The sequence below is a fragment of the Ambystoma mexicanum genome, chromosome 5p, assembly GCF_040938575.1.
Source record: "Ambystoma mexicanum isolate Mex_15411 chromosome 5p, UKY_AmexF1_1, whole genome shotgun sequence".
NCBI classification, from domain to species: domain Eukaryota; kingdom Metazoa; phylum Chordata; class Amphibia; order Caudata; family Ambystomatidae; genus Ambystoma; species Ambystoma mexicanum.
This window is the reverse complement of record NC_090930.1, coordinates 408,875,318-408,903,263: the sequence shown is the minus strand read 5'-3', so window position 1 is coordinate 408,903,263 and position 27,946 is coordinate 408,875,318. Positions and strand designations below refer to the sequence as shown.

At 43.5% G+C, this 27,946-nt stretch overlaps 1 protein-coding gene across 2 annotated transcripts in view; it reads left to right on the top strand.

The window, feature by feature from the left end:
* The window catches only part of MCF2 (MCF.2 cell line derived transforming sequence), a 1,935,885-nt gene that overhangs the window by 624,742 nt on the left and 1,283,197 nt on the right, over nucleotides 1–27,946 (top strand). For both annotated transcript variants that reach the window (XM_069612795.1, XM_069612794.1), the window contains exon 4: nucleotides 9,194–9,284. In XM_069612795.1, the coding sequence (XP_069468896.1) occupies nucleotides 9,194–9,284 (91 nt within the window). The remainder of the gene's footprint in view (nucleotides 1–9,193; nucleotides 9,285–27,946) is intronic.

Below are 27,946 nucleotides of genomic sequence, written 5' to 3'. Positions count from 1 at the left end.
ACCCATGGATTTGTGTTACCTGATTGGCTGGAACTGATCTCCCCAGGCCTGGGACCCAGCTCTGTTCTCAGCGCTCAGTGCACCTTCTCAAGGTGATGAGAAAGACTGTGTTCCCAGTGTAGAAGTTGATATTACCATTTTTGCCATTGAGAGTTCTCACAGGGTTTCAACGTTATTTAAGAATCCATGTTTCACTTCATGCCTGATCCGCTGGGAACGGCTCATCTTCTCACTGTGGGTGAATGACCATTGTCTGGCTCGCCCGAACCACGTGGTCGAGGACCGCGAAATTGAGCCCTCTGGTCTGCAATTTGTGAGGATTTATGCAAGTATTTTGCAGATGCTTCTTGCCTCCGAGGCCCAGGAATGTTCTGCTCATCTCTGACCTTGGCTGTGAGCCCCATCTTGCAGCCTGATTCTGCTTTATTTCACCTCTCGTCTCGAGGCTTGAGGCCTCATGTAACCTCACTACAGTTATACTATGATTTCTATATATCTATATCGTGCTACATTTCTTATAGGTCAGTGATATCAGATCCTTCCAGGTTCATTATATGGTCCTATAGGGTTATTTGCAATAAGCATCTGCAAGCTTGCTCTGAATCTCTTCTTCTTGCCTTGCGTTCTGCATTTCTATGTTTTGCTAATGAAAAAATAATAAAGGCTTTTTCAACAGTATGTATATGTATCTGCCCTCTATCTATAGAACTGGGGAAGCATTTTCTTCATGTGTGCACGTGTGTGTACGTGTAGCTTTGTGTATGGATGAGAGTTTGCTTCATGACTAACGTGCTATGTCGTGGTGTCACTAATGACATCAGCACAATGGAGTTCCGTTATTAGTCAATCTGATCCATTGAGGCATTAGGGTCCAAGATTAATGTTGTGGTACTTGTATCCATAAAGACGTTGACTGGATAAAGTTTGGATGGCTGTCTCAGTGAATATCTGTTTGCATATGTGTATTTCAATGGCTTTCCTGGGGGCTGGCCAAACAGCGAGTTGCATCTTGCGTTCTTGACTCTTCATGCCGTCATGATCATGGGGTGATGAGGGGCATTCCAGGGACCCTCTCTTCAGGTGGTTTGATGGTGTTGGGGTACTGCCACGATATCTTTGAATTGGCATGGCTTGACGATCTGAAGGGCGGCTCGATTGTACTGTAAGTAGAAGGTTCAGCCAAGATGTGTCGCGGTATCAAGCATCTCGAAGATGGACAATCACAGCCTGGTCAGCTTCAAACCAACATGACTCATCTGGCTTTCTCTGATGGCTCAATAGGCATAGTAATAGCTCGGTGCTCACATAGCTGCCTGCTGAATGAAGTGGTCTTGTTGCCTGATTGCAGTGTGACATGGCTTGAACGCTTGAGGTGCTTTCTTGGATAGCTGAGCAAGCGCCAGAAGTAATGTCACTGGACTTTAAGATGCTGGGGGTTGCCTCAAGAAAACCACATAGAATTGGTACACTCTTCCACACTCCTCATAAGATGAAGTATCTCTCTCTGGCTACTTAAGGGTTCTGGTCTCTTGGACTTCAGTGTAGGCAAACTCCCAAGTTCTCCAGCATGGGGTCTGGCCAGAGGTAGAAGTGGGCGGGAGCGGTGCTCCTATACTTCTTTGAAATATGTTTTACCGTTCCGATACTTTTATTTTACAAAGAAACCGGTCCGGAACGGTTTCGTTTTCAAATAAATGTGTAGGAAGATGTTGAAACTTGCACTCTCAGTGCACTGCACTGGATGTGCCCTTTAACAGCAAGTGCATGGGTTTTGGGGTTTGTATTGAGCATGGGAGGGGTGTGGCAATGGGGTTTGTGGGGAGCGGTGCAGGCCAGTAGGGAACATAGTTCCACTACTTCTTTTCATACACTTCGAACATTGAGTCTGGCATGGATTCACATGCTCATGAATATTTCCCGTCGTCAGGCTGGGAATCCTCGGTAAAAGAAAAATCGGTTTCACTTTCACTTAAAAACTGTATTTATCCTTTAAACCAATCACTGTCTCCCATCCAATGACAGTCCTCACCTTAAGCCCCTTCTCTGGCAGCCATCTTCAGATTTTAACCATACGTTTCCTCGAGTTTGCTCTCTGAGCTATTTGTACTATTTTTCATGATTTTGGACGAAAATAGTCCTATTTATGTTTCAAAGAGGCCTGTGTGCTCTGCTTCTACTGCCGACGGCGAGGATCGATTGTCAGTGAAGTTCTGTGCCCCTCAAGGGCGAAAATCGTCGAAGATTCTAGAAGGCCATCAATTCTACTTTGCGCCCTTCGACCATGACGTATGAGAAGGAGAAGGGAAGGTGCCTTTTCAGGCCCTGCATCAAATGCGGGCTACGGAATGTGTTTGTGGAGGACAAGCACCTACAATGCCTCTACTGCCTGCACCCGGACCACAAGGAAGTGGAGTGTGAGATATGCCTCGGGTTCTCCAAGAAGATGATGGACAGGCACAGTAGACTGGTGGCATGGCTGAACGGCAAGGCCTCTGACCCGTGCTCCCAGCAGGGTCACGCCTCACCCAGCACCGGCCGGTCCCAGGAGCGATCTTCTAAGTCCTTTGAGGGCACCTCATCCGTGGGGCCCCAAGATAAGGCCAAGAGCCGCAAGTCCGAGTCCACCGGGTTTGCTGCGGAAGCGTGTCCCAAGGTCGATAGGGCGCGATCGACATCACCTTCTGCCTCCATTGCCAGCTGGCAATCTAGCTCCTCTTCGAAGAGGAAATCATCTACCCCGGAAAAACTACGTGAGAATTCAGAGTGTTGGGGAGAAGCTGGACCCCCACCAGGGCTGTGGGGGGGGCAGCAGCTATGGGAGACCCCAACACCTCCCATTTGGCCCACAGGAATGCAACAGAGACCACAGCAGGCAGCCACATGTTCCAAACAGCGTTTATTCCTGGGTAGCAAAAAAGAAAAAACAAACACGCAGAGCTTTGTGCACATCGAAAGTCCAGGCGCCGTCTCCCCCGGGGTTGTCTTCCAAGACAACTTTGTAATACACTGCAGGCTGACCTCACAGAATTGGACCAGCTCCCAGAAACCTATCTCATCCTGCTATTGGCTGCTAAGTAATAGATTACCTATGTAGCCCTTATAGAGAGCCTGATAATTGGACTTTTGCATCAGTGGGTTGGTTTAGCTGCGCCACCCCCCGTTACCTAACTCTGAAATTGTTGCAGTATGAATCTGTTCCCATCAGTTTTTAGCTGAAACAGGCTTTTTCGCCCCTGGGCTCTCAGTGTTCATTGGCCAGAGCTGAGCCATTCTTGTTACAATTATGTTTGAAATGGTGTGCGAGTCCTGCGAAAATGTCTTTCGTTCCCAGAAAGAAAAGGAAAAAAAAACACACTGGGCTCTGGATGCTCTTCCGTGGCTTACTCGTATTTGTGGAGAATTAAAAAATGTTTATCTGCCAGGGTTTACTGTCGCTCAAAGAAAGCAATCTTATCTTACTGTGCGACCTTGGCTGCTCCTGCTGAAGTCATCACGAATCCCCACTGCAGCTGGTGTTCAGTGAGAGAAATGAACTTGGCTGTAATTTTCCTGAAACATGGCTTTACACTGCGCAATTAGATCATGTTAATTCATATAGGCATTTGCAAGCCTTTAAACAGGGATTCTTGTGTTTTGTAGATTATGGTATTTCTGCATTGATTGTAATGTAGCATGGAAGTTGCAATGTTGGTGAAGTGGGTGTCTTTCAGCATATTTGTCACCCACGGGTGCGCTGGGCCTGGTTCAAATGATAAGTGCGCTGCTTGTTCTTCCTGCTGTTCTTTCTGTTTATGCGCCTGGGGTGAGGGGACAGGGGTTTGACATCGATTTTCCCTCTTCAGCTCCCCTAATCCACATTTTATACAGTTATCTACCGTATTTGGAAAAAAGCGTGAGACACTAGCAGGTGTATAATGTAAACGGTTTAAGACCTTGAATTCAATTAAACATAATCGTGCATTGAGTGAAACATCATTTGCAGGTATTTCAGAAGTAAATCCTCTGAAAAACCACCAAACGGATTTATAGTTACCACCACTTGGTCAGGCGGAATTTCCGCCTGATCATAAGTGGTGGTAGGGGCGTAAATCCCCATTTATTTTTGTCCATTGCACGCAATGGGGCTTTTTTTTACGGAATTACCACGGCAGAGTTACTGCCACAGTAATTCGCCAATTCTGCTGATTTTTGCCTTTGAGTGGCAAGATATACCTCCAGGGTCCTGGCTGAACTACCTTGTCAAATAGTTGATGATGAAAAACAAGATGGTGGTCTGATAGCTTGAAGACTCATCTGAGTCCGATAGTTTCTTGCCTGGGGGAGAGGGCCTAGCATGGTATATATTGAAGCTATTTAAATCATGGATAGGAGAAATAATTTCAACAAATCCAATTGTAAGAGGTCATCTGCAATGTTATACACAAGTTATTAGCCAACCAGTAAGGGTGAGATATCGAGGGCAGAAGAGCAAGGAAGAATGATAGCATTCAGGGGTTTCAGAAAATCATTATAGAAGAAAAGTTCTGTGAAACCCGAGAGAGTGCTAGAAGTTATGCACACAGACCATTGGTGGAGAGCTAGAATATAGGGGCTGAAAACCCTTGGGGGAGTACTAGAAGAGAGAGCAATTGCTAGATGGGATTGCAGAGAACCCAGAAGAGAGCTCTCTAGGTGTGGCACTGAGAATCCCCAAATTAGTGTGCGAGAAGTGGTTAGGGCGGCACTTGAGAGGAGTTCTTAAACCTGTGGGGCGCTGGTTAGTATGTGTCAAAGTCCTTGTGAGAGCACAAGATGAGTGATGTTGACCATGCCTGATGGCATGCTGTAGAAGAGACACCAAGACCCTAAGGGAGCACTGGAAATTAGTTGCTCCTAACCCTAAAGGAGAACTTGAGAATAGGTGGTGAGACCCATCAACAGAGCACAGGACAGGATAAGCTATGAACCCTGTGAGGGTGCTCGAATGTAGGGACTGAACAGTGGGCGATATAAACATAGCCAAGAGTGCATCATGAGAAAATGTTCAACAGAGAAGCAAAGGGAAGTGTTTGCGTAGTTCTGTATGGAAGGTTTTAGATGAGAGGGCATGAACCTGCAGTAGCACTGGATATGCACTTAGATCGCTGCTTAGGGCCTTTAGCCCAGAGAAGGACACTGAGTAAAGGATATTGAATGACTTTTGCTAAACCTAGTGTTCACAGAGAAAGGAAAATTCACTTGGATCATGGAATAGGAATCAAGAGAGAATGGGGAGAGAAATGGAGCAGAAAAGGAAGAAAGAATAGTAACGAAGAAGATAAAGAAACACTCTGGTGTTCGCGATTATGGGACACAGAAAAGACTTGGAAAGAAAAGGAAATTGACCCAAGCAGCGAATTCTGTCTTGAAATTTGAAAGTGAATAAGAAGGATAATTCCTTATTCTGAAATGGAAAGAAAACCCTGTTGTTGGTAATTGTTGGGAAAAGATACTGTTCCAAAACAACAAGAGAGAAACCCTTTTGAAGGAAAAACAATGGCAATTATACAAGTCGTCAGAAAAGTTAAGAAGGGAAATCTGGACATGCCAAGAGATTGTCAAGAATACATTTAGGTGCACAACAGAGGAATGTTAACTATCTGCTACAATTAATAACATAAAATTGAAAATATAAATGATTTTGCTTTATGATTTGTCTGACCACTCCATCACAATGTATTACTATTATTATGAATAATTCAGTCTGGCATTTCAGTGCTACCTGGGCATAATGGTGTCTGGCGACACAGTAATAAGTGGGCATGATGAAACCTAGCAAATATCTAAGTGTAATGGTATCTAGCACTGCTGTGCTAACTGGTCACAATTGATCCTGGCACCTCATTGCTGATTGGACATAATGGAATCTGGCACTACTGTGATAACTGGCATAGGCTTGACAATGGGTATTTATTTGATGGTGACAGTGCCTGTTGTTTTAGGTGACAACCATTTGCAATTGCATGGGTACGTTGAATTCTATGCTAGTTTAAAGAATGTGAAATATAAGGATATGTGTACTGTGATATGAAGTTTATCACATAGTCCTGGAGCAACAAGGGCGTAGACATACAGTGTACATGGGATGTTTAGTGTGTGGGGCTCTCATAGGCGAGAAAAGCAACGTTAAGGTTCATAGAAGGTGATTATGAGGCACAGACGGGGCATATTGCCGGGTGCTGAAGAATTGATACATTTCAAAAAATGTAACTGAAACCAAAATATAAAAACTACAAAGCATGTTGCAGGTACACTTTTTTATTTATTTTATTAGAAATTAGTTTATTAGAAACTTTTTTCATTTCTCTGTTGTATTAAATTGATCAACATTATATAAAACAACACAGATCCGGAACATTGTTAAAAATTAGTTCAATTTCCTATTTAATGTCGAATTTAGGAAAGATTTCCATCAAGAACTGAAGTATTGCAAAAATCACAGTTTTCTCCTGACCCAATAATATGGCATTCCAACGTTCATCCGGGTCGAGTACAGATACATCATGGGCAAGGCGTTGTGTGTATTTAACTCTTATTTGGGTTAATGCCTCACAATGTATTGTTATGCCTAGCTGTTTCCACTTGTTGTTCATCATTACAAAAGCGATAGCCATTTGATAACCTTCCAAGTTGATTCATTTGGTCTAGCCGTTCACGAGTAGGGAGTAGGTTTAACCTAAATCTTTAAAAAAATCACGAAATGTTGGCGATGGAAACAGTTGAAGGTGCGATGGTAGTTGATTTAGTTTGCAAGCTTCCACTGAACAATGTATCGACATCTGATAGTCCGCTTTCTCATACTGTGTCTGTATCCAGTCTGTACTCTGAAGTTTCTCTTTTTAATGCCATAGGGTTTTGTAATAGAGTGTCAACTGATGTTTCCAATGCGTCAAGGCAGGCTACACAACTCGCCTTCCATTTATTTAGCATCGAATTTGACACGATACCTGAGCTTGATCTAAATATTTCCATTGCCGGGATGTCTTCATCAGCTAGAATCTTACGATAAAGGTCTAGAGTTTTCCATAAAATTTAAGAATGTATAGAGTGAAGTCCTGATTCAAAGCGTATTCTCAGTATCAGGAATGATTTTGGTAATGCCAATACTTTCCGCCAAAACAAACTTTCCAACTTTTCCCAGATGTAATAAGGTAAATTTAGGATAGTCTCAGCGCCAAAGCTAACAATCGGAATGACCTTCTGTCTGTAAAATGTTTGTACAGGACGCATTGAACATTTTCAAATTTGTTTTAATGTAGAACCAATGCTTGCCGGGCTAGAGGGAGAGTCTTAGCTCGCAAAGGGTTCAACCAGTCTTGTTCACCAATACTGGAATTGATGCATATTCCCAAATATTTATAGGATTTCACTTGCATAAGTCGTTTAGAGTGTAAGAATACTGACAACGCTTTCTGTTAATGACCCAGGGTTGCTGAGAATATCATCACCTGCGATTATTTGATGTTAATTGTCATGTTACTTAGAATATATGATGCAAAATGATCTAGCCTTCTCTGCAGACATATTGGAGTTTTATCCAATAGGAGGATGTCGTCTGCATAAATCAGCCATGGTACAGGGATGCCATTCAGTAAGGGCGGGACCGCACAGACCTCATTTTGTGACTCTGCCATATCTGAGATATGGAGGGTAAATAGTGTGGCAGCCAAAGGGCAGGTTTCAGTCCTCTTGATGTCTTATTACTTCCTGTTGCCACTCCACATCCTTAGAGACGCACTCTTGCGTACGTATCGGAATAAAGAGCTTTGATTGCTGCCAGTAGATCTTCCAGGTAGTCCTGTCGATGCAGTTTATTCCAAAGAATCTCTCGGTCCACAGAGTCAAAGGCCTGTTTTAAGTCTATGAAGGTCAAATAGAGTTTGGTCTTCATATGAATGGCCTCTAACTTGAATAGATTAAGAATTAGCAGATTAACATTCATGCCTACCCCCTTAACAAATCCTGTTTGTCGCAGGTCTCCTCTCTTGGCAGATTTCATCCATCAGATTAATTTCTTTTGCAACATTGCAGTGAATAACTTCCCTAAGCGATCTAATAGGACAATAGGTCTGTAATTTTCAGGGAGTGATCTCAGTCCTTGTTTGTAGATAGGAATTAAGATTGCAACCTTCCAAATTGTTGGACTTGATTGCATTCACATATCCCCTGGAAAATGGTATAGCATAACTCTGCTGAGGCTTCCGGAATAGCTTTTAGATTTAAATCCGATAGACCATCAGGCCCAGGTGCAGGAGAGCCATTCAGTTGTTTGATTTGGGTGATGATATTTTCTTTATCCCATTTGAGATTCCATTGTTGTATTGTTGCATTAGGTCCACGAGATTCCATTGGTTTCAGAGCTGGTAACACTGCTACTTGACTTTGTTCAGTGTCAACAGGGTACGTCTGATATTAATAAAGCTGCCTGACTTATGTTCCCGTTCAGTCGCGACCACAATGTTTTCGAGTTGCGGTTAGCTAATGCACTTAACATATGCTCTGCATCATATTGTGCACGTGCCGCTTTGGTCATTAGGATCCAGTTTTTATATTTTTGCCAGATCTTTTTCCTTTTATTCAGCCCTTGTTCCAACGGTAGACTCAATGTTTCTTTTAGATCTTTACGCTTTTGTTTTCTTTTTTCACCCAGCTCTCGATTGTAAACATGATTGAAATTTAGATTTGTAGCGCAAGACAATTTCATAGTCCGTTTAAAAGGATTTAAGGTCCAATCATACTCCAATTTATTGTCTCGACTACCTGCAGTATTTAGAAATGATGTTACAATGTGTTGCGCAGCCTGTGCATTGATTCCTAGGCCAGTAAGTCCATTACTAATGGCCATCAGCTGCAGGTACACTGAATAACCAGAAGAAAAACAGATGGGAAAGGGTGCAAACAAAAGAATAGACTGATGAAGTCAGTGGCCGGAACTGCAATTTAGCAGTCGCAGCGAATGAGAATATGCCGAAAGGTGGTTCAGTGGCTGAAAAGTATGGCTCCTTCAATGTTAGATCTATGTAGGTTACCTGTACAAATGTGTTCCGAAAGAGGCATGAAAGAGTTACACATGAAGATGCTATCTAAATGTGATGCTGGACAGTACTGGAGCTTGATTACATGTAGAATGTGCTTGAAATGCGACTTATTTATATGTTGCTTTCTTGTTTTGCAGTCAAAATGAGTCGAATACCAAGTTTATCCTTATTCTGGACAGAAGACTAGACACATGGACGTCTGTACGAATGTCTCTTCAGAAATTAGCGGTAAACTTTCTTCCAGGTTATTTATTGGTTGACATTGTCATTATTGCGCACTATCACGAAAAACGGGCGTCACAAATAGCAGGTTCGAATGGCCACCGATTAAATAATGCCTACTTTTCTTTGTCTGCCTGAATAGTGTCTCTGCTTACAAATATTGCGCCATGTCTGTTATTTTAATGACCAAAAGAGCGAAACACACTGTGCCAGTGGCTTTCTCGTATTCTCTGTGAGGTGGGGTATTTTGTTGTGTTCTTTGTTCGGTACTGCAGTCAGACTGATAAACAATCGACGGTTCTCTTGTGGTTGGCACAGATGAACCTGATCAAGTTATCTTATTTGTTTCATATGGATAATGGCAGGCGAAGCACCCCGTCCCGAATGTATTCTTCCTTGCCTGAAGTAGAACAAAAGAAGTGATTTTCGGTTTTGACATATGGGTGGCACAAGCAAGGGCATGTGACGGAGATGGGCAGGTAATGCCCACCCTATGAACAACAACAAAAAAAAGTCTTAAAATGGTGTCCAGTCAAAGTTTCAAAACAATAGTTTGGAATGTCAATAGTTCTGACACAAAAGTGCAGAAAAAAAAGTTTCGAATGTATTTTTTTGATATTAAAGGGTATATTTTAATTTCGTATTGTAAAATAAATGTTTTTTTTTAAAAAAGCAGGGAAACTTTTTTCTGCCACTTTTGTGTCAGAACATTCGGCATTCGAAACTTTGACTGTCGAAACTATCACTAGGAACCCTTAAAATACAACCCCATTTAACCACATTCATGAGGTATTATTGAGAAAGACATGTTTAAAAACGTGTTTACCATTGAAAAATCCCACCTTTTGGTAATGGTAGAGGTAAGATGGGGCAACACCATCTCTTTCCCACAAATGATGGCTGCCTGAGTCAAGGTAAAGAATTATGAAATTTGGAGATTATCTTTGAAAAATGTACAGGGGGAATCCCACTTGGGCAAGCTGACCATCCTGAGAAACAGCTCAGCAGCGCCATTTTTGCTTTCTCCAGGCACCTTTGTAGGCAGCCGGTGGATCATATGCTGCGTATGTATTGAGCAAATTCAGTGGAGCTGAATGGTTTGGATATTTGGGGAATAGAAGATTAGGTAGCAGTGGGCTGAAAACCTTAGTATGAAAAAGACTCTTGGGATTCCCAATTCAGCACAGACTTCCCCCTGCATGAAGATCTATGTCGTAGAGTGCAGGCGACACCCCAAACACATTGTTATGTAGGAGGGCCGTCATCTGTAGAGGGAAGTGACGTTGGGGCTAGGAAGGTGGGCGCAGGGGAAACGGGTAGTTCCGGTTCGGTGTAAAAATAAAGATGACGTATGTAACTCTCTCCCAGTGTCCCTCGTATTATTCCCACAGTGATTAGCCCACGCCCGTGTCGGGCGTGTGTCTTCCAGAGCTGCCCTGCGGGAGATCCACAATCTAGCCCAAGGCTAAAATTGATCTTTGCTGAAAAGTGACCTGTACTACTCTGGTTCTCTAATTGGTGCAATGAAAAAGCAACACAGCTGAAAGACATACTGAAGGATACCTTGGCTGACAAGCATGCAGTAATCAATGCTTCACGCTGGTTGAATTATCTAAATATTCTCCCCAATTGCCTATTTCTATTATAGGAATCAGAGAGAAGGGAGTGAACTAAAGAGGTCCTCTAATCTGCCACACTCCTTATAATCTGGCACTGCCACAAATGAGGAACATTTCCTATCCATAGAAACTAAAACGGGTAGGGAAAGAAATGCATGAGTACTCATGTCCTCACTGATCAGCTGGATTGATTTGATATTGCGCGTCTTGATCTTTGTATCTGTATTTATTCATGGAATTGGCACTGCGACCTAAGGGCTATTGAATGGTGCTTCCTGAGAAATGCATTAACAAGATCAAAAGAGGTCGATTTTATTATCCTGAAGAGATCCAGATCATTAATACAATAGATGGTTTACGTATCTCATTCCACTATTTGGTGGCTAATACTGCACATGACCCTCAAATACTTGTGAGCATGTCAACCAATTTGCATGCACAGTAGTGCTTGAATGTAGTCGCTCTTTGCGGATGAGAGGATATGCCATTGTATTTGCTGTTTAGGATAACCAGGTGCTAAGGTATAAAGGGCTCTTTATGTCATGGCGAGGAACTTGAAAGTCATTCTAGATTTTACTAGCAGCCATTAGCACCCTGCGAGGCGCTGTCCACCAATGAGAATGCTCGGAACACGGGCTGTATTCACTAAGGAAAGCCTGCGTTCTGAGCAGTTTCATTGGTGTCGGCGCTTACCTTACCTTCCCTTCCCTTCCCTGCTGCCCCCTCACCTTAGCACTCAAATAGCTTCCTAAACGGGTGCTAATGGTGTCTTCTCTTTTTTTTCGGATTGAGAAAAAGAAAAGTTACCATTATTCCAACGCACACAGTGCTCTCAGCTAGGCAGTCCCTCTTCAGTGTTGATGATGTCAGCGACATTGTAAATCGACTTCCTGGCTGACAGCACTGTGCGGTGTCGGATCGAGGGATAAAGGTATGTTTATTTCTGTTATAAAAATAAATGTGCACCTGTGTAGGGATCTACACAGGTGTTAATGGCCTTATGCCCCTGAGTGGAAGCCCAACCCTGTAGGTAACGGCCCGTCACCCTTGTTAAGGGACCCTCACTGCGCTCAGGCTCTTTACTTGGGCAGCAGGCCAGTGCCTATTGGTTTGGCCCGCCACCTTGGAACATATCGCCTCAGTATAGCCTTATGATAACATGAGAGATATGGGCGTCGCATGGTGTAGTGGTATATTTACGGGCAGGTAGATTTTGGAGCACCTGGAGCTGGTGGATAGCACTTTCGGAGACGCCAGTGCACAGGGAATTGCAATAATCCAACTTGGAACATAGAATGGTTCTGGCAATTGTAGCGCAATGCACTTCTGATAGAAAAGGTTCCATTTGCCTAAAGAGCATCAAATTCATATCTGGTAGAGGTACGTTTTTAGAGACGTCTTCTTCTGCCCCAATTATGCAGATTTATGAAAGAGAAACTTACTCCTGCCTCTGAAGACACAAGTCTTTGTTGAGTGCATGTCATTTCTTTTTCACCTGCTCATAATCACCTATTTTATTTTTCGAAAGGAATCTATTTTTGGAAAATGTTCAGACCTGTATGATGTCTTCATCTTTTAGTGGTATTAAATTAAAGCCTATAGTATTTCCGAAATCTGGTGTAGTGGGATGAATAAAAAAGGGGAAGGCTTTGCAGACTGTCTTTGTTTTGGTCACAGCTCCACATTGACCGAGTGTGGTTCTTTTGTTGAACTCACAGTTTTAAGAAGATAGTCCTAACATGTGGGGTTTAATATCTATTTTCTGATCTGCTTTCTTCAGGATAAAATTATACATACTACACATTAAACAAAAATGCACAACCCAAGTAGAGAAAATGTAACCTAAAAAAGACTGGTGCTACAATTGTTCAGACACAACTACAAGTGGCCTACAGAAGCCTAAAAGGACATTTTTCAGAGACCATTTTAATGTGATGTTTGAAACATCAACGTTTATTAAGTATCACCATGTGCACCATCACAGCAGGCGAGATGAACATGTTCTATTATTGTCTCACTTTTAAAGTTTGAGAACTGCCTCAACAAAGGCGTCTGTCAAATTGCGCAATCACAATATTCACTTGCTCCTGGTTTTTAAGTAATTCTGTGCGCAGTGATGAAGGTTGTCAAACTAGATAACATATATATATATATATATATATATATATATATATATATATATATATATATATATATATATGTGTGTGTGTGTAATCATCAGATGCTTTATCTGAAACAATGTTTAATGCATATGAAACATTTAGTGCATTTGATTTAATTTAAAAGAACAAATATTGAACCCCATCATGAAACACCCTCAGTAAGCTTAGGATATTAGAATGGGCAAATAAAATATAGGCCCAATGTTCATTATACCCAGTTTGACAAGCATGTGAAAATTAAATAGTATGATAAAAAATACAAATGTAGTTGGTTTCTTAAGTTGCGGATCCAATCTGTTACAATATGACATTGGTACAAAACTGGCAAGTAGAACCATTTAATAGCTTGCATTTGGACGACACACCTGTTATCCATCCTTAACTCTTGAAAAAAACTGAAGGACAAAGCAACAGAAAATTCTCCAATGTGCAGTGCCGTACCATTGATCTACTGCTGATACTGACTTTCTATCAGAGTACATGACTTTCAAGATTCTCGAGGCGGTCAATAACCTCTGCTTCAGTTCCGGGACAGTCCGCCTGCTAAACAGTGTTCCAGGTACATTTCATCTAATTATTCATGAAGCCTATATGCTTTGGCACTACCTTACAGTGGCTCTCCCTTAAATCAAGAGTTATCTGGAAGATATGCAAGATCTTGCACTACTTAACTCCCCACCCCCATCATGCCCTTCTGCTTATTTTATTTATTTATTTTCATTTGTAAAGCGTCTAAGCCCAAAAGCCTCAGGGTGCTGTTGCAAACCAATTACTTGACACAACATCATACATTAGTGGAGTCAATCCACACCAATACAAACATAATGAGCTGAACCAAAAGTGCATGTAGTTACCCAGAGAACAGCTCAGCATGATCAGAGGAGTGTGAGTAAGGTGCCTCACCCCATTATGTGAAAAGCCAAGTTTTCAGGGCTTTGCGGAAGGCCCAATATGATTCCTGTGCTCTTAGTTCAGGGGGGAGGGCATTCCAGTGGTTCGCCGCAACAGTAGGGAAGCTCACTTCTCTTCCTTTGGATCTTTCACTTTTGGTGGGATCCGGCGATGAGCAAGGAAGGACCTTACTTGTTTAGTGAGAGGGAGGCATCCAGGTGGACGCCTTGTGTTTTTACCGAGGCTGAGACTGAAATGGGGGTTCCATCAATTAAGGAGGTGAATTGGGGGGTGAGTTTTCTAAGTGTGCCAGGTGAACCAACCAGAAGGTTTGCCATCTTTTCGTCATTCAAACAGAGGTGGTTGGCAGCCATCCAGGCCTGGATTATAGAGCAGTTCATTGTTGTTGACAATGCAGTTCATTGTTTGTTGACCATGCAGGAGTCTTCATCATATGAACCTGGTAGGGGTAGGAGGATTTTGGTGTCATCGGCTTTGTCGGTATAAGAGATGCCAATGTTATCCAGGAAGTCAAAAAAGATTTGGTGAAAATATTGTATAGGGAGGGGGAACACATGAACCTTGCTGAACACTGCACATGATGGGTGCAGGGGGGGCACTTGCTGTGTCTGAAAAAAACTCTCATTAACCTACCTTCAAGGAAGGAGGCTATACAAGAAGATGCTTCTTGGGAGAAGTTTGCTGATATGGTCAAGTGGTGCACAGGGTTTTGTGATCTACAAGGTCGAAAGCGGCCGTAGGTCAAGTAATAGGAGAAGTGCTGGTTTGCCCTTGTCTCTGAGGGCATCGAGTTGGATTTGTAGGTCTAATAGCGCCGACTCTGTGCCATGACCTGGCTGCAAACCAGATTGGCGTATCCCGAGAATGTGATTCGTTTCAAGGAAGTGTTGGATTTGGTTGTAGGCTGCTCTATCCAGGATCTTCAGCAAGAATGGTACAGTTGTGATGGGGCAGCAATTATTTGGAGCAGTTGGGTATAGTAGGGGTTTCTCCAATAGGGGGAAGACCCATGATTCTTTTAGGCTAGCTGAGACTGAGTTGGAGGAAAGCGAGGCGTTGATGAATTTCGTAATGGAAGGATTTAACTCTTCAGATCAGTCTTTGATGATAGATGCTGAGCAGATAACCCCTTTACATCTAGAAGGTTTGAGCTTGCTGGGAATGTTAGCCATTTCTATTTCTGAGACTTCTCTAAATTGGGAGGGGGGAGTGGTGTGAATTTGAGTGATGGAAGGGAGGTCGAGTGGGCAAGTCGTTGCTTGTTTCTGTTCAATTTTCTGTTTTAGTGAGAGTATTTTTGCTCACATGGCAGTCTGAATTCTGGAGCACCAGGTCTCGTCTTTAATGATGGTGGTGGGGGGAGCTGCTGCGGTCTCTAATTCTCTTAAAACCTTGAATATTTCTTGTGAGTTGGAGTTGACTTTGGAGATTCTTGCTTTGTAGACATCCGCTTTTGCTGCCAAGATGGCCTGTTTGTATTCTTTTGAAATCTTGTTGAATGCCTTTTTAAGATGTGCAGAAGGGTCTTTCTTCCAGATGGCTTCCACCTGTCTCTTAATCGCCCGCAAGGCATGGAGATCTGGGGTGAACCAAGTGTTAGGGTGCCCAGTCCGCTTAGCCTTTCTTGGAAGGAGCTGGGCCATGTAGAGGGCTGCTAAAATGTGAGGGTCTGAGGAGTCTAGGTGTGCCGGGCCAAGGGGCAAGAGGGGGGGGGATATTGATTCTTTAGAGATTTTCTTTGAGCTTCGGGCCAGGGAAGGTGGTAGTGTAGGCAGTGGGGGTACTACTTGTTTCTGTGACGGAAAACTGAAACCCGGGATGTGATGGTCCAACCATGGATATAGGGCGTTGGACATGATTGAGATATGACTATTCATGTCATTCATGTCAGCTACCCAGTCCAAGTTCTTCCTTTGTTGTGGGTAGGGGTGGACACACAGTGTTTAAATCCGATATCAAAGAGAGCATTAACGACTGCTTTGGCTCCCGTATCAAAGCGGCATAGATTGAAGTCCCCCAGATGTATGACTCTTGAGGCTGGCTTTATGTTGTCCCCAATAATGTGGATGAGGTCTTCTTCGAAGGCGCTGACGGTATATGATGTGCATAGTGATAGAGTCTGAGGGGGTGGTGCCAGTTTAATAGAGAGGCGTTTGCAATGCCCTTCTGTGGAGAGAAAGAAAGGTCTTATTAGGAGTGATTCTTTATAAATAAGAGCCACTTCTCCTCCCTCCCCCTCTGCAGTCCAGTGTATCACACCTTAATATGGTATATCCTTCAGGAAGATCTGATGACAGTGCTGGGCCTGAGTCTTGGTGGAGCCACATTTCTGTGATCGCTAATAGGTCTAGTTTTCGAGAGGAAATTGTCATTGATGTCTAAGGTGTGGGCTGGCAGTGATCTTGCATTGATGAGGGCTCCCTGTAGCATAATGCATTGTGTGGGAGAGCTGGTGGGGTAGTGAAGGGTGTGGATGTGTCAGATATCCTGGGTGCAATTGCATTAGAGCTTAAGGGTGCAGTCCCTCCCGGGCTGAGGACAGCGGTGTGAATATCCCGTGGGTAGAAAGACTTCACAGTGGAGAAAATGAGGGAAGTGGGGGTCAGACTCTGCTGCTGTTTGATATGTTGGCCGAGGTTGGGGCCAGGTTTCTTGCAGGCTTGAAGATTCCTCAACTGGAGGATAGATGATATATTCAAGACACCATTAGTATTACATGTATTTGTGGCTGTAGGGAAGGTGCCTGTTGTGGGTGTGTGCGCTTAATTGGTTATACCCACTTTGTGTGGATGCTGGGAGGTGTGAAGTGTTTAATCTGGTGATCCCCAAGCCTAGTCTGTCATTTCTGGCTATAACGGCAGCAAGGGTGGTTACCTTCGTGCTTGAAGGCTTAGGAGGGGAGGGTGGTGAGGGCAAGAAAGCAGCAGTGATTGTTCTCAGGATATGCCAAGGGGTAGGCTTGGAGGTTGGTTCGATAGGGCTCAGTTGAAGTGGTAGGGTGGGGATACTCTTTCCTGGGAGTGATTGACCCCTGAAGGGTAGTGGTAGACTTGGTAGGATGCTCGTGGCATAGGTAAGGTCACTAGCTCCTCCTAAAGAAGGTGCATCACGGTAGGCCAGTATAGTTGCACTGGGAGCGGTATTGGCCTGTGGGTTCTGAGTGAACCCCTAGACGATGGGATTTGTGCTGGAGCTTTCTATGATGTTACCCAGAACCTTGAATTGTAAAGTGCAGCTGAGCGTTCTAGCAGCCCATCTGCAATTGCACATTGTGCATCTTCGGCTGCATTGCTCCCTACAATGAAGTGATCCCCGTGGACTAGCAACATAAGGGATGAAGAAAGAGATTAAAGGGCACTATACTCAAAAATCCTCCCAAATGATCTAGCCTCCTGGCCCACCCCTTCCCCAAATGAACACATTGCTGTACTCTTGCTGCCCTTTCATCCTTCCTCAGGCATGTTTCATCAGGCTAGGGAGGAGGAAAAATCTGCCCTTGGTAGCGACTTCTTAACAGAGCTGCTGCCGAGCCCTTATAGGATGTTAGATTTGCGAGCGAGCCGCACAGACCAGAAGAAGAGCTGGGATGGCTTGTGTGGTGGTGGGGGGGCTGCTCTGGACATCCAGCAGGCCCAAGGGTGCTATGGGGCATCAGCAGCATCTGGAATGGGGGCAGGTTGAACCATGCCCACGACCATGCAGACCTCTGCCACCGTCCTGGGACGAGAGTCCCACGGCATCATGACCTGCAGGCCTGTGCTCCCACATTGTGGGCCTGCAGGCCTACATGAATGAGACACGGACTCAGTCGTTCCTCTTTGGGAGTCTGCAGCCGTTCAGGTGCACGTGTTTGCAGAGGCTCCTTTTATTAGCTTGGGCCATGACACAGTCATGGCCCATGTTAAAAGGGCAATACACAGGGGAGGGACACGTTCCCTTAAAAGGGCAACACACTTGGGAGGGTCACACACCACAGCTAATACGGATGGTGTCAGAGACCCTGACCTTTCTCCTCTGTTTAAGTTAGAAGAGACCCAAGGGAGTAGGGGAGGCCGGTCCTGCTGCACCTGCCCTGTCGCCAGGTCTATTTGGTCTCCTGAGTTCAAATGGAGGTGAATGCTTTTTGATATTTGAACAGGAGCCAGGGGAGAAATGATTGTATTTACAATGATCACGTTCACTATTGAGAGGCCACACATTGAACTACTGGTTATAGGCTTGTTGGCTATGAATTCAAAATACTAATAACCGAATATTGTTTAAAAATAATGATGGAGAACATAGACACACTTTTTCCTTCTGCAACTTAGTTTCCATCACTTGTGCAGCAAGACAAACTGTACACCTAAGGCTACAACAACCGTGTGTGTGTACTTCATTTTTGCATTGTCATTCGAATCACAGTGACTGGACTTCGGATTGATTTGTATTGTCTTGACAAACTGCTGAGTGTCTCCTTTCATTTTCTATTTCCACTTGATAAAGTAGCCTCTTATGCGTGTGATCCTCCTGCTTCTTTTTTCTACAGAGGTGGACACAAGAGCATACATCTGATTTTTCCTTATTACCAATAATTACACAGTGGAAAATATTTCCCACTCTTGTGTAAATATTCGCATTTCTTCTGTGCAGTTTGTTTAGAAATATGGTGTTCAATATCATGTATACAGATTTGTCAAAATATTGGGGCTCATTCCGGGTTTGATCGTGTGCATTAAAAATAAGTGAAGGTTATGGAATTACTGCCATTTTTACTGCACCACAAAATTGCAGCTTTGGAGGTACAGCCAAGGAAATACCTCCACCAATTCCTGCAGGTATTTCCTCCGATGTACCTTCGAAACCCCAAGGAATTATCAGAGGCGAAACTATCATCCACGCTTATTCCTCCATAATACCCCTGGAGTCCGATTTCACACCAAAATAGTAGCGTATCAGATCAACAACGGTGCATATGAAACATAAGAAGAACAACAACCTGAACAAGTAGGTAGTGATTTAAGTTATCACCAAATCCACTATCAACTTCAATCACCACTTTTGAGTCATGGCCAAATTCATTCATGGTGGCTTCAGATGTGATGTGTACTTGGTTTCATTCACACCACTCTGTGCCAGATCGAGCATACTGTTGAGTACCCTTTGTGTTGTCTATGCCAGATCAAGCATACTGCCAGATCGAGCATACTGTTGAGTACCCTTTGTGTTGGCTATGCCAGATCGAGCATACTGTTGAGTACCCTTTGTGTTGTCTATGCCAGATCAAGCATACTGCCAGATCGAGCACACTGTTGAGTACCCTTTGTGTTCTCTGTGCCAGATCGAGCATGCTGTTGAGTACCCTTTGTGTTGTCTGTGCCAGATCGAGCATACTGTTGAGTACCCTTTGTGTTGTCTGAGCCGCTTCTGTTCTTCCCTGAGCCAAGTATGTACGTTTGCGGCACCCTCACTTTTCCAATACTTAGCAACAAAGTGCCTCGCCAACACTGGGCCTCATTTTCAAAAGCCTCATTGGCAAAAGCCCCAGGTGACATAATTTGAGAGAAGCCCCCACTTAGCACTCCACAAAGCTTGCCAGATTCTCCACTTTTTTATTCCAGAAGCAGTTCATTTCAGAGCAACCCCACCACCGTACCCATATTTCCAGCAAATTGGAACCCTGTCCCCTTAAATCTTTTGCAAAACTGCCGGTGTAACCTAGGCAAGGTTTTGAGTTTAGCTGGTTTTTTAATAAGTAAAACAAGTATCAGGTTTGGGTTGATAACCTCTACAGGACCTAGGGTAAGAATCTAAAAATAATATGGGATACATTTGAAAAACAGTATCAGAGAAGGGCCAGCACAAAGTACAGTTCTCTGGCTTCTTTCCAGTGTCTTAAGGGGCTGGCATTAATAAACGTGCAAGTCTTGCAGTTAGTCTTAACCAATCTGTCCTTCCCTGGGCATCCTAGTCTATTAAACAAAGCTCCAAAGGTTGTGGCCAATTTCAAGTCTCAACATACTCCTAACAAGTCCTACAGCCTCCTGCCTCATAACAGAAATGTTCCAGGCTTTGGCTACTGAAATGTTCCAGGCTTTGGCTACCGGAATGTTCCAGGCTTTGGCAACTGAAATGTTCCACAGCATGCCCGGTGTCCAGACCTAGTCTACAAACAAATGCCAAAATAACTTCCTCGGCTAATCCTCCCAGGTGGGTGATGATGCTCTGATCTCTCCAGTCTTTTGGCTTTTCTAAATCCTTAGTTGGACTTTCTCTCTTCCAGACCTCTTCATAGTCCTTCTCTTCTTTGGTACTTTCCACAGTCCTGTGTGTCTTTTAAGCTCACTGTTCTCTTATGGGCAAGGCTAGTCACTCCTTCCCCTGCCTCTGGGGTTTGGGCTATTGGCTCTCTGTCCGTGCCACTCAGTATGTGCCTTCACTGGATGAAAAGAGTATTTCTTCCACTTTGTCAGGGTCTTTGTCAGGCAGTCAAGACTGTAACCCTCTTGCAAGGGGTCGGTCCTTCGCAGGATTCTCTAAACTTATGGTCTTCTTGGTAGTGCCCAGTTTTTAGGCTTTCTGTCTCCTTTCCGGGTTACTGTGGCGGAACCCTTCAGTATTGCCCACTTCAGCTTCTGGTGGTGTGGTTCCTGCCATGAATCTGGCATAGCGTCAGCTGGGCTGCCACCAGCAAGTAGGCTAGCTAGATCCTGGTATTTCTTTTATTATTGTATTTAAACTTTTTTTACAGCACTGCCAATGCCCAGAGAGTCTGGTAGCACCATGTGGTGGCCTTCCTTTCTCCACAGGGAGTGTCGAGTAGCACGCCTGTTTGCACCCAGCTTGTCTACTTCTGTCTTTCACTGTCGCTATTTAAGCACATGCAGCACTGTGCATGATTGTAAACTGGCCTTGGATTGGTTCTTCCCTTTGGCACCTCATCTCGGTCCTCTGATTGACCTTGTCTCTGTTGTTTATCTTATTGGGTTAATATACCATTATTAATTATCTCCTTGTATTGGGTAGGTGGTGAATTAACTCCATCACCTTCAATTACCTGCTTAGCGACATTAAATATATGCCATGCCACTAACGCCCCCTTGGAACTCCCTATAAGTGAGTTTGAAGTTCCATGGTGGCCTGCAGCTGCATGGTTTGGTGGGATAGGTGGGAGTGGTGTCCACGCATTACTGCCCAGTTGGATTATTCTTTGAATACACAGGTACACTGTTCTGACGAACGTCCGCCATTAGGCGTTAACACTATGCCACGGTTTGTCCTTGGTTCCTAGTTATATTGTCCCCTGGTGATTTTGGACGTTAATAATCTCAAAAGGAAAAATCAAGGGTGACGAGTTTAGGGAATTCCGCTCCACCCACCCTGTGGCAGGTACTTTGGGTAACAGCTGAACCATCCCAGTTCCCAATGGCTTGGCCTACTCATAACAGAAGATGGGGAGTTCCTTTTGCCACAATTCCTAGTGTGGTCAGAGAGTCTACCCCACCCCACGTCTATCACTAGGGGATCCCAGATCATTTCCCACCCCATACACACGTTAAAAAGAAAGAAATATGATCCTCGTAATCCTAAATTTGCATATTTCCGAAATACACCTGCACACATCAATAGTCCCATAATGAGAGCATTTATTGCAGGCTGCATTGGTTTGTGTGGAGACCCTGCCCAGTGTCTCCTTACCCTGGTGATGTTCTTTGTATATTCTAGGGAGTTCACTCTATTTCTGGAGCATGCTGCTTCGCATTCCTGATAGGACATGTACCTTTCTCCCTCCTGCCGCAGTCCAAGATTATCTATGCCCCAGCGGCACTCGTCTTACCTCGAGCAGGGCATAGGTCAGATGTGAAGATATAATTGCCCCTCACTGTGCTCTCAGGAAGAAATATTATTCTCTACCTCTCTATTCTATCATGTCCCTTACACAGTCACCACTAAGGGGAGCTGTCCAATTTCAGCCCTGCCAATCATGGAATCCCTAGCAAAGGTTTGGTTAACTTTAGTGTTGGACTCATCTGTGTGACTTGGTCCACTTGGCTAGTGGCTATCACCCAGGCCACTTGCGCTAGTAATATGTCCTAATGTTGTGAACCCTCATTGCACCCAGTCCATATGAAATTTTCAGGAATGCAAGTGCAAATCTGGGAGACCCACTTTCTCATTAAAGCCAGAGGACATCTAGCTTTTTAAACAATGTCGCCGGTATCAACATTTGAAGTTCTTGTGGAAATACACAGATGACACGAATGCCAAACTGAAGAGTTATGGCTGAAAAGGTTTGAATGGATCAGAGCCCCTGGCATTGCTCTGGCCAAACCTTGTGATGGTTTTCTGCCTGGGATGTGATTACAGAAGAGGAAAGATCATATGGCCTGTAGGATCATTCAGGCGTAGCACTCCCACCCACCTTGAGAATAAGATGATGCTGTGTAACATCGGTTCGATTCCTGGTCCAGCACTTAGAAGCTTGGTGAGTGTAGCATTAAACCTGCTACAAATCACCCAAGAAATAAATTGAATAGGCAAATCAGGCTTGAGCCCATTGGAAAAGGAGCAGTCCAGTCTAAAATGCGAAGCCACATCTCTTCTGCACGAGCCCACAAGCACTTCCAGCCAAGCGTTAGCCTCATTGGGTGTCATCAGGGAGGTGTATTTTAAGTCTCTAGGCACAGCAAGCTTAGGACTCATGTTTCATTGGACATATCCAACTCAAGGTGATCTTTGCAAAACTGAAAGTAATGGCTGGAAGATTTTGAATGAATCATAACTGCTGACATTGCTTTGGGCGACCCTCCAGGCCATTGATTTTTAGAAGGTCATTTCCATTGTAAACGGGAAAGACCATATGCAAATCAGCCTTGTTCCTGAGGCATTTTGGTCCAGGCAAGTTGCAGGCATCCATCCCAGGATATGTTAGAGGCAGTCAGCTGCATCATTGCATCCATCTAGTTTAAGATGTAGCTGTGTGTCAAAGTGAAATTCAACTTTATGGTTTGTGGAAATGTGAGCTAGTGTGGCAATGAACATATTGGGAGGGATAGGCGACAGGGGCCATCCACGGGGGGACATTGATGGGCATATAGGTGATGGATGTAAAGGCTACTAGCTTGAGTTAGTTTGTTTGTGGAGAAATGAAATCCACCATTTAGAGTTGTTTGACTTTTTAACTCTTCTAGGCGTGAGAATAGACAATAGTAGTCAGCAGTATTGAAGGCTGTAAAAATCTGGGAATTAACCGTGTGCAATCCTGTCCTAGATCACTAGTGGTGTGCAGTTCCTTTCTAGTAAATTTAATGGTGATTTTAATCCCTCTGTGAGGGCAGAAGGTTTGACTGAGAGTCACTGAGGAGGTTTTATTCCTTGAAGTAGTAAAAACCTACTCTGCAGTTTGAACCACACTCGGCAAGCCTGAAATGGAACAGTAGTTTAACAGGACTGCTTCATGTGATCATTGAGACAATGGCTTTCATGCACTCAAAGCTCTTTTCTAGGGTTGAAACATTGGGGTGGTTACCTTGGTCATCATTTTAACCATTGTAATAAAGATTCAGACTATGCTGGGAGCAATCGGCATCTGTAGCTGCCATAGTTATCCCTTCACCTTTAAGCATCTTTGTCTGGTTGAAGGTTCTGAGGGTGGGAGGCCGCTACTCATGCACATGTATACGGTGGTGGGAATTAGGATCAATTTCATATACTTGTGGTGGGTGCAGTGGTGGTAACTAGTGACTAAGGCTTCTGGCTGCAGGGATGGTGCACAGTTCTTAAAATTCGTCCTTTACTACTTTGAGGTTGTACAGTTTAGATATAGGATGGTGTGACTGCGGTGGGATTGGACAGTGACTGTATATAAGGGCAGGAGATGTGAAGACTAGTTTGTTGGGATTAAATGTGTGAGTGGCTGATTCATTGAGTCAGTGTATTCCTGAGTGCCTGATTGTTATAAGTCAGGAGTGAACAACTGTGTTATGTGGTGTCCTTTGGGACATATTTATGGGGGCAACAATTATTGCAGGGAGTCCCCCCCCCCCAATCAACAGCGCCCCATCAATATACCTGTTGATATCATTCAAACTAGACCTGTCTGTGAACCATGTAACACCACTATCGGCCCTCACCCCTGTGCAATAGATACGCCAGGAACCAGGCCAATAGGTAAAAATTATATATATATATATATATATATATATATATATATATATATATATATATATATATATATATATATATATATATATATATATATATATATATATATATATATATATATATATTCACAAATATCAAATATGTAAAATTAATATTTGCACAAATCACAAGACATGCCACCTCACTCTGTGGCCCAAATGCTTTTCTTTACTAACAATTCACTTTTTACACACATTGAAAACACTGGTTGGTTTACGATAACACATATCACAGACTTTAACTCCACCACATGTACAGTTTTTCTTCTTGGGTTCCTTTCCACTCCTGGTTACATAGAACCACACGTCTATACAATATTTCATGTACCTGAGTAACTCACAAAATACTCTTAATGTACAAAATTGTGCAGCACCGTGGACATGACAAAACAATTTAACTTCACAATATACTTTGCATGGGGTCTACTTTAAATGACATGCAGCACTCTTCTGTTGGTAAAAAGAAATTTGACATGAGCTGCACTCTTTATTTTAATCTCCCTGCGCACTTGGCAATGCTAGCAGTGCTATAGCACAACACACTTTTAACACTTTTTTAAATGTATGGAACCCTTTCCATTTCATCCCTATGCAATGAAAAATATATCTTTTATCAGGAGTCAATTTCTCACTTTCTGCAGAGATGTACTTTTAAATCAGTGACTTCACTCTGTTTAACTTTGGCAAGACATTTTCCTGCCCCAGCACAAACCCAGGTATTCTGTTTACATGTAACACCCCTCTGCTTTAAGGCAGGGTCTGGGGAGTGGGGAGCATTTAGGAATTTTGTTTTTATGCACCCCTCCCTTTAAGGAATGTTTGGGTTGGCAAACAGAAATTGGACCCAATTACTTTGACAGACTATCTCTTTATACACACTGGATGTGATGTTAATTTCAAATTTCAACAAAATCACCCCAAATCAATTAACTTAATTATTACTTGGTAGGAAAATGCTAGGGATCAACTTCCATACCTCACCCACTAAATACGGAGAAGGTATTAACTCAAACAGATCCCTATATGACCTCATTTGGTTGGACAAGTTACTTACATAGAATATCTCTGGGCTTTGTGCTCAGGAAAAGACACCACCTCCTGGATCATCTCATAGGAAAAGGACAGGGATCTGGTCAGATGGCTTCTCAAGGTTCAGTCATGGATATTTCCACGAGCAATCCCCCTTTATTTGCATCTACTTGTATGGATCCCAGCTTCTGTATTTCCCTGGTTTCCTGCAATTCCTGTCTCCTAGTCAATTTTAGTTTTCAAGCAATTTTTCAATGGTCCCACTCAGATATCATAAGGCAGCTCTCCCCATTTCCCATTGTGTGTCTCCTTATATATCTTTAACCTCTCCCCAAATTATCTAAATGATCAGGGGCCAGGTTATCCGCTCTTGATCTGGATTGGATATCTACTGTCCTCCCCTTGTCTCTGATTAGTCCCTTTTAGTTGCTAGGCATCGTCCCTTGAGAGTTATGACTCCACCCCTTGGAAATTGCATTTTGACCACTTCAGTTATGACCTTAAAAACTACAACAGCCTTGCCCGGGCAGCCAGTCGACTAAGGGCCACAAGGTAAAAGGCAGCAAGCTACCTTCTAAGCAGCTCCACTGCATGTTTGCCCGTGTTCGCCTGGGACACCTGATGCAGACAACCTACTGCGATGGATAAGGTAAGTGTGTTGTGGGCGGGAAGTACAGCCATTACTCTATTCCAGTAAAACCCCACCACTCTTCTTACCTATTATCATGTAGCCTAATTGTGTAAGGTAACCATTTTGGCACTCAGTCTAAGTGTGTAAGATAGCTATGCTCTTGATGGAGCCTAAATCATGTACGGTAGCCATCCGTCACATCCAAACTGTTGGTATAGCCTTGGTAAATTTCTCTGCTGCGCTCTGAGATATAACTGTGCTGCACTCTATAGTTAGTTTTTGTGTTTCTTACCATGGCTAGTTTGTGTTGAACGTTGCCACACCCTATAACTAACCATCGTAAGGGGATATGGGCGTGAAGCACAACCATTACTGTTCACAAGAAACCCAGCCACTCTTACACTACTACTTTGTAAACGGCGTTAACATAGTCAGCCACTGAGTTGATTTGTGCTACCCTCCATAGTCAGCCATTGTGATAGGCTTCATAGTTAGCTATTGTACTGAATTGTGGAAGGAAATGTGTAGCACCTACATGTATGCTAGGGGGCAGACATCATGCAGGTTTTAGATGTATTTTGCGGGAGACTAAATATGTTGCTCCCAAATGTATTTTGCGGGCAGGAAATGCATTACAATAGACATATGGGAAGATTAGCAATGCATCTCATTTGGATAGATTGGTGAAGATTAGCCTTGCATCACATTTAGAAGAACTTTGAGAATACCCAATGTAAACCACCCCACTGTTGTTCTCCTCCAACACCCCTCCGTTGTACTATACACGCCCATGGGCAAGCCAAACTACACACAAACGCACGCCCAAAATAACTAACACTTGCATATAACAACCATCCCAGGCACTGGACCTTACCCCATGGATACACAAGCCAGTGCACTCAACCACAACCTTAAATACCAGCCAATTTATACATAAACTACACACCCAACATAACAGACATTCACATACAACAAAGACAGGCATTGGGCCGCACCCTTATGGATATAACAAGCCAGTACATGCATTCAACCCATCTGCAACCCAACACACACAGGTGCAGGTTTGTCCTCCTTCTGGACCTATCCTATCCCTCTACCCTCACTAACTTACCCCATCCTCTTTCTTACAGAGCCACGTGAGCGCCGGCGCACTGCCCCAGGGTGGGAGCGGTGGGCATAATAAGTCATCATAAATTGGCAAAATATTTTAATTTACAAATAAGAGTCCTAAGATATCTTAATTGGCCTGACCATGCCAGACTTAATGAAATGTGTCTGATTTTGGCACGATGTTGCTGGTTCGAATGGGAGATTTATGTAATTTATTCGACAAAGATGACAGTTATCAACACAAGATTTTCTATACAAATGTCTAATTCAACAAGCTATCATCTCCCTGAATCTCTGCTTCGTGACATTTTCTGGGAAGATGTCATCACATTTCAGTTTCTATCTCAGGTTCCCAAGGTTTTTAGGGTAATGGTCTAACTAGATGACCCTATTCATAAGTTTATCAATGAAATTCGTCCCATTTTTGTAAGTGTCATGATTCCAAAGATGATCAACAATAATGATTTCCCCATAGCACCTATGGTAATTTTAAGGCATCTGCATACTTTAAACATCAATTACACATTTCTTATTCTTCCAGAAACGTCACATGTAATTCACACCATCTGCTTATTTGTTGGTTCGGCCTATGTGTAAAACACTCAACATTCTTGTGAAGTCAAAAGATGCAGAAATGTTCTTATCCTTCTGACCAGGTGGTATAACTCCACCCCCTCAGCATCATGTGGCAATCTCCTGTGTGGCATTTCATCTGTCAGTCAGCCCAGGGGGGGGGACCACGAATTGACTTGACTTTTGGGGGATTATTCAGAGTTCACACTTATTCCATCCCCCTAATAAACGTGGGTTGGGCACAAGCTCCATCCGTTTCCAGTCTCTGTAGAAGCTTCAAAGGGAATTTCCAGATAAGGGGGAAGGTGGTGCTTGGTAAGTGTAGGGGGAAGGGGACCAGTTCCCTTAAAAGGGGTTTTTACACACCGCGTTATTTTTCGTTCTACCATGTATTGGTGTATTTAGGTTGATTCCTCTTCATTAGATGTATGTAGGTTTGTATTTTGTGTTG